This window comes from Pygocentrus nattereri, chromosome 18, assembly GCF_015220715.1.
Source record: "Pygocentrus nattereri isolate fPygNat1 chromosome 18, fPygNat1.pri, whole genome shotgun sequence".
Classification (NCBI taxonomy): Eukaryota; Metazoa; Chordata; class Actinopteri; order Characiformes; family Serrasalmidae; genus Pygocentrus; species Pygocentrus nattereri.
This window is the reverse complement of record NC_051228.1, coordinates 32,899,703-32,918,262: the sequence shown is the minus strand read 5'-3', so window position 1 is coordinate 32,918,262 and position 18,560 is coordinate 32,899,703. Positions and strand designations below refer to the sequence as shown.

Sequence of the window (18,560 nt, the reverse complement as noted above, 5' to 3'; positions counted from 1 at the left end):
TAACTGTTAGTTGCAATCGATAAAAAAGGCTTGAACAAGGAATGCAAACGGACTGTTTCTTGATTTAGTATAAGTTTGTAACATTGCACCATGACATCATATTTGCATTAGCAACACAGATGTAATAGATTGGAGAATATAGTACCATTTTAGTGAGGAGATTCATATGATGCACTGCCATCAGCACAAAAGAAAAACCTTACTGATATGCAATCTGATATCATCCGATTCTTTCTCCTGCACTAAAGAGTTCATTTACTTATTAAATGGGACGAAACGTAGAGACAAATATTTATTTTGCTAGCATTGTGCCTTTCGTGCATGTCTAAAAATGGAAACGTGTAACAATTAGTGTCAATTAACAGTAAAAACACTCATGCAAGTCCTTCAACGTGTGTACATGTTTGTGAGTGGTCAGTTTGAACAGATTGACATATGCAAGGCATGTAGTTCCAGCTCATTCAAACCAAGCCTATGTGTCTGCGTATGCTGGATAGTCACTGGTTGGAAAGCACTCCAACCACTTTCTGTTAAAGCTGAACAAGTTCAATTTTGTAAAGATAATAAAGTGATTTATGGTAAACATATAGGTTGTACTATAGGATATTACTGTGTATACTTTTGGTAACTAATGTAGAGTCGACTGACTTTTTTTAAAGATTTCTTTTTTCAAAGTATAGTGCTGTCCTCGATGAAGTGGAACTGAAGCTGATGTCACTGATCAGCTGGAATCAAAGGGGAATTTTAATGTTTCAGCATAGTTCTCTTACTGAGACGTAAAGTCATTCAGAGGGGTTTGGTGTGAAATGGTTCATTACAGAGAAAGTTATCGACGCAGATTTCTTTACAGTGGTGGTGATGGGAACCAGAGAACCAGAGGTCGCCATGTCTACAACACCAATATAGCCATGTTGTTGATGACGTACACTGATTAAACAGGGTGACTGAAAAAGATTCATGTGATTTCCAAATTATTTATATCAATTATAAGTCATTACAGATCAATGCAGTAAACTATAAATGGTTTAATGAGCATAATGTTTATTATGTAATTGTACAAGTGCTCAGTCTGAACCTCCTCCAGCTGTATGGACATCAACGCCACAGTCAAATTCACCCCGTACTGGATTGAGCATGTCGGGTGTCTCTGCACTCACGGCTCTTTCAGTGCGATTTCAGAGATCATCCACTGCTGTGGAACCAACGACGAACGCTCTGAGCTGTTGGAGCTTCACTGCAGACGAAAATCACGTTATACAGTTATGACAGATTCGCTTATTGATGTGGAGAACGCAGAACACTTTCTGCTCAGGGGTCTCACCTCCTCTCAGACTGAGTGGAGCCATCTTCCAGTGATGGTCAGAAACTCTATGACCCCCTCTTTCAGTTGGTAAGTGATTGGTTCCTAGGCGTCTCATGGCTGTTAAAATATGGCGCTTTGAAATCAGATGAATCTTTTGAATCACCCTGCATATCCATTATGTTGAAAGTGGTTTAAAATGCGTTTTAGGGCAAAATCTGATTGCAGAACTATCCAAACAAGGTCTCAGTCATCAGGCAGTGTATTTATAACCATTGTATGTAATAGCTTTCTGTGAGGGTGCTTTTGGAGGCATTAATGCTTCAGACTTCTGGTTCTTAACACTCTCAATTCTGTCTGTTTCTCCACAACAAAACCCCTCTGAATGACTTTGTTTACTTCTTAAGAATTTAAGTATGAAGAAAATGTGAAAATTCAGTAGGATTCCCCTTTAATATTACTGATTTTAAACTCTATTGTTTTCACCAGCGTCATAATGCATACAGTAGCCACTCCAACTGTACATTAGAACCTACAGCCCCAGCCAGAACACTTTGGATATCAGTTCATTTTGCAGGGGCTGTTCACTCTGTCATAGGTACAACACTCGTCATGTAGGAGACGTAGTGGAAGACACAGCATCTTTCTTTGTTCTGAACACATTTTAGAACAGATTCATCTCAGAGTACAAACACAAACTGACCAGGTTGACGTTAATTCACATTCAGTTTAGCTCTCAAGTGTCCTGATTGTACCTTTAAATGTAATAAAAATCACTGATGTATGCAGTCTGCACCTGAATGGTAACCTCAGTTCCTTAGCACATGCAGATACAAGCATGTGCAAAAGTTTGAGCACCCCAGGTCAGATGATGTGTTGTTGATTTTCTAAGTCTTATACACATTTCAGTGCAGTTCCTGCTTCTTTGTGGAATTTTACATATTGAAGAAAAAATATAAACAAAAAATGTGGCCTGTGCAGAAGTTATGGCACCCCCCCCCTCAGTATGTTAAACTATGTTAAAAATTATGCACTAAAATCTGCAAAAAAAATGCCATATTTAAGCTCCCTGTAGAGAATGTGTTCACTTAGAACATCAACAAAACATGAAATGGTTCAAACTTTGCTATATGACTGTACTGTATGGGTACTCAATCCAATCCAAACGTGTTCAACAAACATACTTGTCTACTGTGGTAAATGCTTTAGACTGAAAAATAATGATGAATAAATGCAAAATTACAGTTGTGGGCTCTGTTTTAACTGACCTGTTAAGAAACGGTTCTGACCATTATCAAATAAAAACCCCTTCTGCAATGTCCTTGATCCACAGTATTTCTTGATGAGTAGTATTTTACTGTCTTTTTCAGACAGACTGTATATTAGCTTTTTTTCTGGCTTGTCTCTAACCTGTTGAAATGAGAAAATCGCAAGCAAGAGTCTCCACAGACTTCAGTGAACTCTATGTGCATGTACAGATGTAGTTGTATTATTATTATTATTATTATTATTATTTCTTTTCTATTGGAGAATGAGTAAAAGAATATTGTATCTGTTCTGTGTAATAAAGTTCAGAATATTTTCTTCTACCTTTGCTTCATTACATCTCAAAGACTACCAGGAGGTTTGTTTTCTGCAGAAGACAGAACTAAATAAGAAACGCTCTCAGTGTTACTGAACACTCCCACAACGTCCTTCTATTGCCAACCCAGAAAGCACAGAGCCAAGTGTTAACCGAAGCCTCCAGGAGACAACACGGCTGATCCGTTCCATCGCATACACCAAAAGGAGAACAGTTTTCTTTAGGAGAGCCCGAGCGTGTCTGCTCTCCACGCTGTTCTCTGGCAGCCAGGCTGGCGCGCCGGAGCCGCCACAGCCAACAAATGTCATGTGGCGTTAATTCGGTCTATCAGTGTGCTTATTTATTCCTGGGCCTGGCTGGCTGGAGGAGTGACAGCTCAGTGTGAGTTCCAGAGGGAAGATCCTGGGAAGTCAGATAAAGAACTCCACCAGGGCTGCACGCAAGGAAAACACTAGGGCAATTGTTTCCGTTTGTTTGTTTGTTTGTTTGTTTTATTTTCATTTCAGAGCATATTTCCAAGACAAAAGGCACGCGCTCCCCCGCCTCTGTCTTTTGTGAGTGTGATGAGCTGTAATAGGTCTGTGACAAAGGCTCGAGGTGGAGTCTGAAGATACACGGCTGTCACATCATTTATTAGATTCATGTTTGTTCCCTCTTAAGATGAATATTCACCCACATTAACTGCTGCTTTTCAGATGCTAATTTTCTCATCAGCAATTTCTAGTTTGTGTCAACCTGTTTTTTTTCCTGGACACTTGTCCTGGATTTATTTCAAGGTATTTGTCATCAAGAGAAGACAAAATACGACTCATCATCTGGAACATGCGGAGGGCCGGAGAGGCCACGAGCTGCTGCTGTAATTTCTGGATTATCTTCACTTAACAAGACAAGTAACTTGTTATTTCAAGATAACAAGACAAGTAACTTATTTCAAGACAACAATTTTGTTATCTTGAGATAAAACAACTCATTATCTCAAGATAATTTGCTCTCTCAAGATAACAAGTAACTTATTTCAAGATAATTTTATCTTGAAATAGCTTTGTTATAGCCACTTTGTTATTTTGAGATCACAAGATAGTTAACTCATTATCTCAAGATAACTTCTCAAGATAACCTTTAATATCTTGAGATAACATATGTAACTTATTTCAAGATAACAACTTTGTTATCTTGAGATAAGTAACAGTATCTCAAGATAACATATTGAAATAACAATTTTTAAAATGATAGTTTTAAAATAATTAACTTGTTATATTAACTATGTTATATTTCAAGATAATTGTGCTATCTTAAATAAGTAATTCAGTATCACAAGATAACTTTTGTAACTCGAGATAAGTTATATAACTTGTTTTAAGATGACAACTTAATGTTGAGATCACAAGATAACTCCTTATCTCAAGATGTTTGTTATCTTGAGATAAGGTTAACTTATTTCAACATAATTTTATCTTGAGATAATAAAACTCATTGTCTAAGATAACAAAATTGTTATCTTTAAATAACAAGTTACATATCTTGTTATCTTGAGATAAGATACGTAACGCAGCATCTCAAGAGAACTTCTCAAGATAACCTTTGATATCTCAAGATAACATATGTATCTCAAGATAAGTTATATAACTTATTTCAAGATGACAACTTAATCTTAATCGTTTGTTATCTTGAGATAAGATAAATAACTATTTCAACATAATTTTGTTATCTTGAGATAATAAAACTCGCTATCTCAAGATAACAAAATTGTTATCTTTAAATAACAAGTTACATATCTTGTTATCTTGAGATAAGATATGTAACTCGGTATCTCAAGATAACTCGCTATCTCAAAATAGCAATCCAGAAAGCTAGAACTAAATCTCCAGCCTTCGTGTTCCAGTGTGCAGCATCCAAAGTGGCAAGTTTAAATAAATAAATGGACAGATAAATAAATCGATATCAGTCTGACGGACACTCCGTCTCCACATCTCTCCTGCTGTCCCCGCGCTTGCGGAGCGGCTGTGCTGTCCGGCTCTCGGCTGAGCGGGAGAGAAAGCCTCCTGATTGTAATTCACACATCGCCTCTAAAACACCGCAGCGGCTCTAGACGTTCGTCAGTGTCGAACAATCAGCCGAGCCAGACAGAGGGCTGCGTTTAAACCCATTTTGTCGGAGTGGAACTGGGGTCTTTAATTAGGACGACAGTTGCCTCCCTCATTTCCTCGCTCGCAGATGGCGCTGGGTTTGTTTGCGGTAGGAAATCACAGCTTGCCTTTGAGCCTCACTACTTAACTCGCGCACTTCTTCTTATTCCCGCAAGCCATGTCTGCCAGTGCTGCTCATGCGTGACCCTTCACTGAACAGCGGAGTGGAGCGCTTACTGACTCCTCACTGCTGCACACACTAATTACGGACAGTGTCTCTTTTGTTTAATTGAACGTTTGAGGTGGACTGACTTTTTATCGTTTCTGTCAAAGAGACACACCTGTGGTTTATACTTAAGATTTGCTAGAACTGTTTTTAGAAGGAGCTCAGGTGAGCCATCCATGACCAGACAACAAGCATGTTCTTTTGTGGGTACATTTATGAGGTTGGACTAGTGTTATGCATTTTTATGTAGAGACCACTCTTTCGTTTTCATGTAAGCATCAGGGAAAAAAATACATTCCACTGAAAACCGCCCAAGAAACCTCCAACAGTAAGTATACCACCCAAATAATATGTCAAACCATTCAGTATTTAATATGTCCACTCTTTATTTTGTGCTACTGTACTGCCACTTTAACTCGTCCATGCTTCTAGTCTTAAAACCATCCAGTTACAGCTGTCCTTCTAACAAAAGTTCACTACCCTTCCAGACACTACGATTCACATAAGCAGCTACCCAAACACATCTTAACTGCCTCACAAATTATTTTCTTGTGCATCTAAAAATGGCCAAAAAGGTTTCTGAGATAGTCTCAGTAGGTCTCAGAGACATTTCTGAGATGAAGATAATCCACTTGCTAAACAGGGGTTTCCAAAACTGGATTTCAAGACCTGACAGACCAGCAAAACCGTCCCCATCAGACAAACAGCACTGAAAGCGTTCATCTTTGAGAGAGGACAAACTCAAGCTCCACTCGCTTCAGGTCTGAGAAAATCTACAGTCCATCCTTCCGCTGTGACTCAATACTATGGATCTGAAAGGATGTGTAGCAGTCAAGGACCTGTTAGCAAGAAAAGAAAATGGACAAAAAAAGAAGTTGCAGTGGGACAACAAAACTGGGTAGCTTAGAAGTGGAGCAAGGCTTTATGGACTAAAAGTCTAAAGTTGAGAGGTTTGAAAGCAAAGAAAAACTCGAACTGTCTACAACCATCAGAGACCCTCAAGACGCACTTATCAAAGAAGCTGCTGGTGTTCTCAGAGCAGTGGATTAACCATTGTAGAGTCCAGACACCAACATCACTGATTGTGGGATTATTTGGGTCATAAGTAGAAAATTCCACCAATAAAGACTGAACGTTGGAAGTGGGGAAAAATATCCCTACTGAAAAGAATGGAAGCTGTAATAATGGCAAAGAATGAATCATGGTACATAATGAAAAATATTAGATTTAGACGTTGAGGCTTCTGTGTAATTATCTGTTAAATCTGTTTTCTGAATATTTCCTTGTGCTTCTATTTTACCTATTTGTGTTTTTCAGTTTAGCTGTTTAGTCTGTGAACACCAAGGTTGTTTTCTTCTGCATTCAAAACCTAGCAAGAATTGCAATTAGACTGCCAAAAGCATTCTATTTAGATACATTTTATTATTGTAAGTCTTAAATATGAACACACAATCTCCATAAAAGAAAAAACATATGAAGCAACAATTCCTTTACATTACAGGGATTTCAAAGAGAATTTCATTTGGCCCTCTCCAGGGAGTCGTATGAGAGGGGAGTGATGCATTTATTCTTTTTTCTAAGGTGACAGTTGGTCGGATGCTATTGTTGAGAGATATTTTGCACCAACTGACCCATTGTAAAGGTGCAGATTTTGGCCATGCACAGACAAGCACAACTTCTCTGCTGAAGAGAACGTGGTGCAGTGACAGGCTCTCTTCAACCAAGCATCTTTCGAAGTTCAGAAACCCAGTTTACAAAGCTTACGTTCCAAACACGTATCACAATCAGCCCTAAAGAGTGGGTGCAATTCAAGTACTGTGGACTGTAAATGTAAGTAAAGAAACATGAGTGTGGATCGTGGGTGAGCGTGGATCATGGTCTCACATTTCTCTGGATTTGAGAGGGAACTCTATTGCACCTACCCTTTATATGGCCGAGAGCCCAATGCCCCACACAAAGAATAAAGGGAAAAACAAAAAGAATATCCAGAAAAACTGTAATGCTTTACAGTACATCTTCATAGGTAACCACATACAAAACTCTCTGCCAGAAAGCAGCACAGACGCCATAACCCATCTAATTTAATTACAACCTTGTGCTTGAAATCCACCACTGTAACGGTGGCTAATGTTGTTTTCTATTTATTTTACACTCTTTCAAGCTGTGTGTCCAGTTCTGTCTTGTTTCCCGGGCATATTTCATTCCTGTCACAGTTGCTGAAATTTGCCTCGAATTTTGATGTATAAATCCTGATGTACACTGACAACAGTGTTTATGATACATGACTATATGAATTTAATAAATGGTTGTCTTTGAGGTACCTGGACTGAAGAAATGCCATTTATTCAACCCAAAACAACAAATCAAAATCATACTAAAAATGAACAGAGGCTTAAGTAGTCCACACATTTGACCTATAATATTAACTCATCAAATCAAATGTCAAGATACCGAGAGTGACGATGCATAGAGACAGTGACGAGCAAGTACGTCTAACCTTGCTCGGCAAAACATGCGCAAAGCACACTACTTAATGTCAGATTCACAATGAACAGTTTTAATGACAATATTTTAGACGTTATTTTCTTAATGCAAAAACCATAAAGCAAATTTCAGAAATAAATTACATGACTCCAACCAGAGGAGCAACTTAAAATAGAAAAGTCTGTTGCATTGTATTAAACTGGTTCACAATTTTAGTAAAAACAGGTGCATATTTTTCCCTTTGTACATAATATATGCATATAGACAAGAGAACTCAGAGTAGTCATGATGAGTTATGTAGGGATGGGGAGATTTAGGGTCACTGGAAAGTCAAAGAGAGCTCGCAAAAAATATATATGGATGCAAGTGATTCGACATAGAAATCAAATACTCGTTTAAGACGCTGCCACTTCAATAAAACCAATGCTTTTACTGGTTAAGTTACAGAATCCCAAACAACCTTCTATTTATGATACAACGGTTGAAAATCAACAAGTGTTAGCTGATAGTTCTTTGGGCTTTCTCGGTCAGTGGAATTACGAATGGTACGATCTTGGAATGATTCTTAACCCAAAGCCCTAAGACGCCAGCCCTAGTCAATTAAAATAGGATTGTGGACTTTGGACTGTGGATGGGATTTTGGATGCAACATTGCTTTCATCATATTAAGATAAGAAAACAGGAATACTCAATTGGTTTATTTCGTTACATTAAATTATTCCAAAAAAAAAAAACCCAACAAAAAAAAAACAGTAATTTCTGGTGACTAAACAAAGTGTTAAAGGTGAGTTTCTTGATTGACCTGCAGTATCCCCACTTTGCTTTTATGCTAAATATGAAAAAAGTTACACATAATATTTACCAAAAAGCTAACAAAAAATCAGTTTTTGTCCTCTTTTATATTCATTTCTAAAATAGACCTTATAACAAGCATAAATTATGAGGAATTACTGTGAGGAATAGCATCTCCCAGTTTTCTGGTAAAGTGTGTTATTATAATTGTACAATAATTCTTGCTTCTTGAGGTAATTCACTGACCAATCCAAAAAAGGGAGACAAAAGCCCTCTTTATCACAAGCCTTTTGTTGAAATTTCATTTTCTTATTAAATATTATATTAAGATTTTAGGACTTACAACCAGTTAAATAAAACTACAGTTACAGAAATAACTTAATATATATTTATATCTATTCAATTAGACAAGCCTCAGGTGGTTTGTTTTCTATGGAGATTTAAATGTTGCCATTTCAATTGGACAGGGAGGAGATAATGTAAGAGATTCTTATTTAATACAAAGAAAAATGACAATTACTCATTACAAAAGAGTAGTGGGGAATCCCATGCACGCTCTGTGCTTCCATTGGTGACTGCAGGTGTTGATATGAGTCGTAAGAGAGATGAGGCCATTTCTTCCTGAATCCTCTTCACCATCAAAACTTGAGCAGCAGCTGCAGAGCGAGGATGAGGAGTAAGCAGATGGGTGTGTACGTTCCCGATGTGCCACTGTTGCCGTCTTGCACTGCACCAGGTCCTAAACAACACATAAAGGCTGTGAATTGTATACATGCTGAGTTCTAACATATCTTAATCTACCTTGCCTTCCTTTGGTACATTAACCTACCTCAAACCTACACTCATTGGCCATTTGATCAGAAACACTTCATATATCATATAGGTGCACTGTAGGTTGCTACTGTTACTGCTACTGTTGCTGAATGCCAGTCACTTCTAGCCTGTCCATCAAATTGAGACCACAAGAGGACCACACCACTGACTATATATTATTTGGGTGGTGGACCATTCTCAGCAAAGCTGTGACATTAAAACAGTAGTGGAGAGTGCATCAGGCACAGCAGCCCTGCTGGGGATTGTTTAAAAACACTTGAAAGCTACACTGTTTAAAAAAAAAAACAGGAAAACCTGTTAATTATCAGTAAAAAGTATGTTTTCATAAAGAGGGTAAAATCTAATATTATGGTGATTTAATTTCTCAGAAATATTGCCTAAATCACAGTTTCACTAGTTCAACTAGTTATTCTGACATACAGTAATTTACCACAACAATAAATGTGACAGCCATTAAAATAAATTTCTCAAATGTTATTATTTGTTTGAACTTGCATTCTATTTATGTAAATTACATAATTAAATTACCAGCAGGTTACATTTAACTTTAAAAAAGCATTTATTTATTGATATTTGTTTACAATTTAAATTCTATACGTTTTTGGTATCTGGAGATCTCTCTGGTGGAAATGTGGAATTCTGTAGTATTGGAAACTTTGTTGAGCAGATAAATTTGAGAATTGCAAGCACATTTAAAGAGCATTCAAGAAGAACTCAGTCAAAACGTGATGGATGACTTCTGAGGATGTAAGTGAAGTATAGCTTGTATAAGGCCATCATATCCTCTTCTTTATACTGCTGATTTTACATTTGAGGCCTAAACATTAAACCTGATCTTCCTTTTGACTTGATCAATTGATGTTAATATGTCATATGATCAATTGATGTTAATATGTCATATGTTAATATGTAAAGACATATGACATGAAAACTGACCTAACACCCGACTTTTAGGTAATTACTTCAAGCAGCAGCACACTGATGCCATATTACAAAATGACGTAATTACAGTTATTTGTAATAAATAATCATTTAAGTTAACTGCAAAAATTTTCCACAGTCCTCAGATTTTCCTTGGATTTCAGAATTGCATTGTGCTAAAACAAGCAAAGTGGGAACTGGATGTGTTGGATTGAGGTAAATGCTGTTACAAGCTAAAGTTTGGGCACCCCTGATCAAATTACATATATATTTTGTTGATTTTCTAAGTGAAAATAACATTATCTATATGCACATTTTAATGCACAATTACTGTTTCCTTGCTGAAAGAAACATATTTACCTATTACCTATTTATATATCACCTAGTAGGAAAAAAATAAATAATAAATGTGCTTGTGCAACAGTTATTGCACAGATATGTTTTATGTTGATATGTTAAATATAAATATAAAAATAATGATATGCCATATTTGACTTTGATCTCTGTAATGATGTGTTAACTTTTTCCCCCCTAGGAAAACTTTTTTCAACAAAGGGTATTCAAACTTTTGCGTATGACTGAAATGAAAGAAAGCGGTAAATGCATTCATTATTACACCTCATGGTAAAATGAAAATGTTCTAGTTGGTGCTCTAACACCAAGCATGAGCAATGTTTATTTGTTACCTATGTAGCTAATGCATTTTTAGCATGTATGCTAGCAGAATTCGTTTTTTTTTTATTTGTATTATATTCACTTCAAAAAAAGTAGCTTTGACTCTACATATGATTCTGTGTAACTGCAGACAACAGTGTAGTGCATCTTTTCGACAATACTAACAATGTTATGTACTAGCTAACAATTTGAATTTCATGGCCACTTTGAAAGTTGCATACAATGAACAAGAGAAGATAATCACAGTTATTTATATGGCATTTGATGGTTGGCCTAGTAATGTTACTTTTTTCAATTTTAATAAGAAATCTTACACAGAGCAGCTTTAATGTCACTGTTGTGTTGAGAACTGTCCACCAAATAAAAATATCAAGATAATAGTGATCCAGACACTGCCCACTGATGAAGGGCTAGGGGATGACTAGGGGATGACAAACTGTGCATGGAAAAGGAATAAAAAAAGAGATGTAGTCTCTATCAGAGCACCTTAAGGTGTAGCAATAAAGTAATTATGCCAAACAAAGTGTCCAGTAACACAGCGCTTAAAAATCCAATGAATGTAGGTGATGTTTCTGACTAAGTAAACGTAAATAAGAAATAAACTCTTTTTCTCTTCCAAATATTTGTCAGTTTTTACTAGGTTTGACTTACTAAATTATAATTTCTCTAAAATGTAAGTCGTGTTATTTTCTATAGGTTAGTAAGTTTGTAGTACTGAATGAACATCGGTCAATGTCTTCTCATTATTAGGTATTAGATGGGTATTAGGTGTGGTAGTTCCGTTCATTACAAACCTTCCCAAAACTGATTGTATTCAGTGGCTGTTTGCTCTAAAACAGATGAAGTCACTTCTAAAAGAGAAGCAGTATCCACTAAAAGAGAGATTATATGAAACAAGACACTTAACAGAGACAGCAGTGGCTATAAAAACCCAACAACATTGAGTGGCAGCTCATAAGCAAACAGTGTGGGCAAATTGAGTGAGCACACAAACTGCTCCACTGCTCGCGCCCGCCGGTGCTATTAAGCACCCAATTCAACCTAGATTAGCTGTTGTTCTTGCCGCTCTATTTACCTATTAAGCCAACTTAGATGTCAGAGTATTTCTGGCAGGGTTGCTGCGCTGTGGCGGAACCAGGTCATCAGGCTGAAACGGCTGGAAGGGCAGAAATGGCCCGGCTCTGGTGATGAATGCCCATCCAGGGTCTTTAGTGCTCGCATTAGGATCATCAAAGCATCTGGTGTCCTCGTGCCAGACCTGCTTGGATGTCCCCTCCTCTCCCAAAGCCCCCGCTACCATTACCGCAGTATATCCGCACACCCTTGACCCGTCCACTGCGTGGGTCAACTGTAATTGCAGTTTGCGATAAACAAGCTAATCAGGGAAGGTGCTTGGTAACAAGATAGCTGATGGGGGGCCAAGGGGGAGGCTTGCTGCAGGGTGGTAACGACTACTGTATGAACCGTTCTGGCTTTATTATCACTGGAATTCAAAACCAGACAGTGCTGTGTCTGGGTGTCGCCATACTAACAGCAGGGAGATCAGGATGGCCATTCATTTATTCGCCTTTCAATCAGCCTTCACTGGGCCGCCTTTCACGCCTAATAACACAGAAGTAAGTGTTACTGTTAAAAAGGGAACACAGTAGGACAATTCTGTCAACCAAGTCAGCGGACAAGAAACTTCTCTATCTGTAGTAGGCGTTGTTGAAAGATATGGCTTTAAAAGTTTTGAATCTGTTCCAGATTCAGATGATGATTAGACAACAAGGGCTAAAAACAGCATGCAATGTTAGATTTGAAGTGATTATCTAGTCATAATTATTTCAGTGTACAGTGATGGAAATCTCTCAAAGCACAAATAATAGCTGAGGCAGACACCCATGAAAAGAAGTGCAGGGTAATGGACATTTTATCAGCACTGCATTGAGAAATAGCGACAGCTGGCAAAAAAGATGTGGTTTCTCCAACTCTACAATGTCAATGGACATTACTTTTTTTTAATGATGCCAGTGTGAGATTTTCAAATAGAGTTTCTCACTCTGTGTTGTAAATTTAAATGTACATTAAATTATATTGACATTAAATGATACTCTCAAATGACTTTCATTAAAATCATCCAAATAATTTCAGCTAGAGTCACATATCCCTTGACCTAATATATCGCTGACCTAAAATGACTTGGTAAAAAGTCTGGTTCCATTGACTTACATTAAAAGTAAAGTATTTTTTTTTCCTACTCCTGTAAAGTTATCATTTTGGAGATACAAGATTTATGCTATATGCAAAACTCTGCTGTGCTGCTGAACTTTATTTAGGTAAGCATAATTATTTTTTTTGTTACAGTTTAATGCCAATAACGGCAGGGGATGTATTAAACTAATAAATATGGCAAACAATATAGCAGACCTGCACTCTCCGGTCCTCTATCCTCCATAACAAAAGCCAGAGAACAGACGAGCAGCCAATTTCCATCTAAACAAATGTTATACTATGGCATTATACGGAGTGACTATTAAACTTTTCGCTTTGATGGCTCTCCCAGAATGCCTTCTAATTTCCCCTGGATTTGCTGGAGTTCACTAGCCTTTCTTTAGGGACAGAGATCCAATTATACCGCCACAGCAGATTATACTCAATCCGGCAGTCGGATAATTAGAATAATACCAGTTTCTCACAATCAAATTCAAAGTAATTAATGGCTCTCTTGAGAGGACACAGTCATCATTCCCACTCTCACTGTTTTCAATTTAGGTCATACATTCTGTGATGTGTATAAAAAAAATTAAAAATACTAAAAAAAAAAGAGCACAATATCATTACCGAAGTTTGACAAGGGCAAAAGCCCTGTATGCAGAAGCATAACAAGCAATGACATTGCCAGCTCTTACAGACATCAATAAGCTTTAGACATTCTGAATTAGTGACAGGGTACTAGACAGAACAAAAATGTTTAGACTACGCAGACGTGTACTTACACACAGCAGATGCAGGCATGCATAGCCACAATGAAGCCATGCCATGGTGCATGTGGGTTAGAGAGGAAAAGAGAAAGGAAGAGAAAGAAAACACATTTAAGCAACACTGAATGGAAAGCTTTCACCACCCCACACTGATCCCACCGGAGACGAACTGAGGCACGGCAAACAGAGCCATCCCCCCCAGCAGCAATTCAGACTGTCACTCAAAGGGCTGAATTTATTATTGACATTACGAATTGGATTTCAAAGCTAATAAACCCTTTAATAGGAGTGGCTAGTCGCCAATTTACAACCTGACAATCAGATTCTGTCAGGCGACACACAACAATTATATTAGCTCGTTCATGTTGAGGAAATTTGGTGTAGCAATCTCGCTGATCGACTTGAGCGTTACCTCAGCAACTTCTCCTCCGTCTCAGTGTGGTTGATATGAGCATGGCAGCATTCGTTTCTTTGCTTATTTATTTATGAAGCATGCAGGAACAATTCTGACGATGAGCAAGGGCTGAAAATCACATGCTCATGCTCGGTACTAACCTTGCAATAGTGTCGAACTAGTGGGCTCAATTACTTCTACATGAGCAAAACCAGACACAACAAAAACAAAGACAACAGTAGAAGAGGCAAAAGCTGTAGATCAGTCTCAGAGAAAAGCACATTAAAAGCATGTTTCAGAAACAACACTGGACAAACTTCAGGTATGATAGGAACCATTCTACCGAATTAGTTCAATATGCAGTCCCACATAAAAAAAAAGAAGTATATATATATATATATATATATATATATATATATATATATATATATATATATATTGCCAATGTGCTTAAGTTTAAATATGTATTCATGTCATAGTTAATACAAAAAGAGTGTTAGTCTATAGGTAGAGACCTATTTTAGCGGGAAGTAGCACTGCATCCCTGTCCCACATTGCCACATGTGAAGCAGTTGGATCCTATTGTTTTAAGTAAATATGTCCCAAATTCTTCAGAATTATATTACATTAAGATTTGGCAATACTGAAAACACATTTTCTGCAATTAAGTAATTTTTCTGTGTTTTAATGTTGTGATTTTATGTTTATACAGCTGTTCAAAGCTGTATTTGCTAGTCATCTACTGCGTTTTTGAGTTCTGCTTAAATTTAGCTAAAACTGTCACCACTAAAAGAATCACTACTGATATGTTTGGTAAAGTTTTGCTCCTCTTCTCATTGTACTGGTAATGAGAAAATGGAACGTTCAATAATGTAATCATATTTTTAAAATCATTTTAATAAAATAAACATAATTTAGGTATTGGATCACTCAAAGCAAAAGAGTTTTGTTGAAGGTCCCAGTCAGTTAAAAGTCTGAAATGTGTTTTGAACTCTCACCTTGAACTAATTCGGCAGAAGGATGCAAAGCACACATTGCAATTATTTCCAGTAACTGTTGTAGGATCATCAAAACTTGCTAATGTTTATTCTGTATGCTAAAAGATAAACTGACATATACAGTTCCATATGTATGAGCAAGCTCACCATATAGAACAAAGCTTGTGTTTGCACTCCCAAGTTTGTTGATGGCAACGCAAGTGTAATTTCCATAGTCTGTCTCAGACACATTGAAGAAAGTCAGCTTTGATAAGGCTCCAGAATCCTCGATCTCAATCCCATCAAAGCCGTTAGAGATCCTGCAAAACAAGTCAGCAAATTGAGAGACTTGAATCAGCTCGGCACATTTTGCACTACATCAGAGGTTCTTTTGAAGGCCCTGGTAACATTTACGACAGCATCGGCATTTCTCGGACATGGACCGGCAGCCGGCCCAGACACATTAAAGAGGGCACCAGAGCTGGAAGGCATTATCATCAGTGACACCCGCTATTTAATCACGACACCGCTCTGGGACAACTTTCCCTTTACTGACATCAAAGGCAGTTTGAGTGAACATATTGAGATGCATTTCAGCCAAATGTGCTTTGGTTAGAACGCAAAGCATTTCACTTCCTGTCAGACAGAGCAGGATATGGCATCAGGAATATTCAGCTGGTAAAATGTGGAGCTTTTAACCTTCTGCAATATCTGTAGCACTCAAAGGGATACAGATATAAATGCTACAAGCTTTAATAAACAGCATATTACACTAAAATGTCATGCTTTTGAAGGAGATTATAGAATAAACTGTCAGAAATAGACAAATGTGGTTTACAGTAAAAACTTCTGGTCCAACCTGCATCAAGACAGGAAATGACCAGTAGAACGTTCCTCTGGTTCTTTCACCACATGGTTATCTTTTAATCCCTGTCACTCAAAATCAATCACAAGTGATAACACAAGGTGTGCCACCAGGAATTTGTTGCAGTTTGAGTTCCAGTTGCATTCATGACAAATAAATCATATTTAACTTTGATACCTCTCAGAATAAATGTTGACATAAACATAAACATAAAACACATACTAGCATCAATGGCATTAAAACAATAATGAAATCACGTTAGGACAGATAATTGCGGGAAATTATATATTATAACGTCACATGTTCACTAACTAGTATGAAGCTTTAGATGTCTACAGATGTGTAGATGATCCTTAATTGACTGAAAAAGCTTTAAAACAATGAAAATGAAGTTACACCAAAATTAACATCCTGAATATCTTGTATTTAAAATGTGGTGACAAAATCTCAGACTATTAATTAATACTTACAGTATAATCCGTGTAATTTAATAACTTGTTGGAGTTCCCCAAAAAACTGAAATGTTGAATGAAACATATCCTGAAATACCTTCTGGTGTCTAGATTATAGTGTTTCAATCTACACTGTATAAATTATTCCTGAATAAAACTATAATAACTATAACAGTAATGACAGGCAATACAACAGTTATAATAGATTTCTGTATGTTAATGAATCAGTTAACAAACATGTACAGAAATATCCCTTTACCTCTAATGCGATTAGCCAAGGCATGTTTGGTGCCCAAAGTCTACTTCTTCAGTTCTGCACTGGAGCTACAATGTTAATGTAGTTAATAACACTGGAAGCTTACAACCACTAATTACCATTGTGCAAACTGTATGTCTAAGTTATCATACTTATGCAGTGTGAAGTTGGTAAGTGATCCCAAATAGGCTTGGTTATGCGGTTTCTGACACTGCACAACAAATGTTATGACAATCACAGAGGGGAAAAATACAAAAACAAAACAGTAGAAGCAATCTTGAAGTCTGAATTATTAACTTTACCCATGTTTATAGATAGCAGTAATATTTACTGTCAGAAACACTGTAAACCATCCATCAGCAAAGTCGATTTCAGATCAGGGTAAATTGTGCAAACTTGACTGATTCCTTAATGAAAGAATCCTGTGGGTGGCAAAGCTACATTACATCCTCTTTGAATTCTATATGGCTAAAATGGCTCTGAATGGCTCCTGACCTTTGCATGCTGATCGGAGGCTTTGTCAAATGTTTATCATCTGACCTCAATCTATGACCACAGATGTGTGACTCATGTACAGTCATTGATGCACTGAGAGTTTGAAGCAGGAGGCACTGTCTTGATTTACCTTCTGTCGTCTCTGTACCACTCGAAGTCTGCCTCGGGTACAGCATCAGCCTCGCACTGCAGGACCCCTCTCTGACCCAGAGTGACCCCAACATCTCTGCCCTCAAACACGGTGGGAGGGTCTATAACATAACAAATAATGCATTTTTGGGTGCAAATAGTCAACAAGAAGCTGCAGTTTCTTAACTTACAAAAAATCTCAGTGTACAGTCGTTTTTACTTATTTTAACCCTTCTAGGTCTCACCTAGTGTAAAGGCTTTTTTTCTTATTTACTTATTTCTCATCTATAACTCACTTAAATAAACTGAAGCGCTCTGTCCATAGTGCAGATTCTAAACTTTCAACAATGCAACAATCATGTTCATAGAGGAGGAGAGATTTTATGATTTAAATCTAGAAATACTCAAAATACTCATTTTTGCCATGTCTCTGGCATTTCTTATTTTTGTATACAGTCCTATAAAAAAGGTGAAAAATGTAACAAATTGAAGGACTCACAGTTGACCACCAGCTGCATGGTCTTTGTTTCTGTAGCAATGTCATTGACTGCACTGCACTCGTATTCTCCTGCCCTCTGTCTGGTAATAGAGGGGATCTCCAAATACTCGTCATCTGAACCAAGACCGTCACCTGAAAACATGAAGGAAAAGTGGTAAATAAGGAAAAGAAACTGTACAATAGTCTCAACATTCTGTGCATTCTCAACAGACTGCTGCCATCACCCTGATTTCTCAAGTGATGTGTGGTTCAGAAAGCTGAGGCCTTTATTTAGCATAGTCATTAGCATATCTGAGTCTCACATAAAACAGCATGGGACTACATTTCACTTGGAGAACAGACTTATATAAGCATGCTGTCACTTTTCAAACACAACTTGCACTTACTAAAGCTAACAGTAGGTGATACCTCTTGTAGATGACTGAGAAAACATGTCGGCTGAGCTTAACTCCAAAGCTTTTGAGCGTATTTATAGATTATGTATGACTCATTGTAGGTAAAGAAAGTGTGAGTGGAGATAAGAGGTTCATCTTCAGATCCAAACATTTGTGACTGCTCAACTGCTTTCAACACATTGTATATTCACAGAG

The 18,560-nt window shown here is 37.4% G+C and overlaps 1 protein-coding gene across 6 annotated transcripts in view; it reads right to left on the bottom strand.

Moving 5' to 3' along the window:
• Positions 1-6,636: 6,636 nt before the first annotated feature.
• ntm (neurotrimin) overlaps positions 6,637-18,560 on the bottom strand; it is a 420,957-nt gene continuing 409,033 nt past the window's right edge. Inside the window, exons 5-10 of one of the 6 annotated variants that reach the window (XM_017691327.2) lie at positions 17,971-18,102; positions 17,473-17,593; positions 15,443-15,594; positions 14,459-14,494; positions 11,735-11,812; positions 6,637-9,249 (exon numbers count right to left, since the gene is read on the bottom strand). In XM_017691327.2, coding sequence (XP_017546816.2) covers positions 9,149-9,249; positions 11,735-11,812; positions 14,459-14,494; positions 15,443-15,594; positions 17,473-17,593; positions 17,971-18,102 — 620 coding nt within the window. In that variant the 3' untranslated portion in view covers positions 6,637-9,148. The remainder of the gene's footprint in view (positions 9,250-11,734; positions 11,813-14,458; positions 14,495-15,442; positions 15,595-17,472; positions 17,594-17,970; positions 18,103-18,560) is intronic. The other 5 variants (XM_037547311.1, XM_037547312.1, XM_017691329.2 and 2 more) reach the window with 5 other exon arrangements.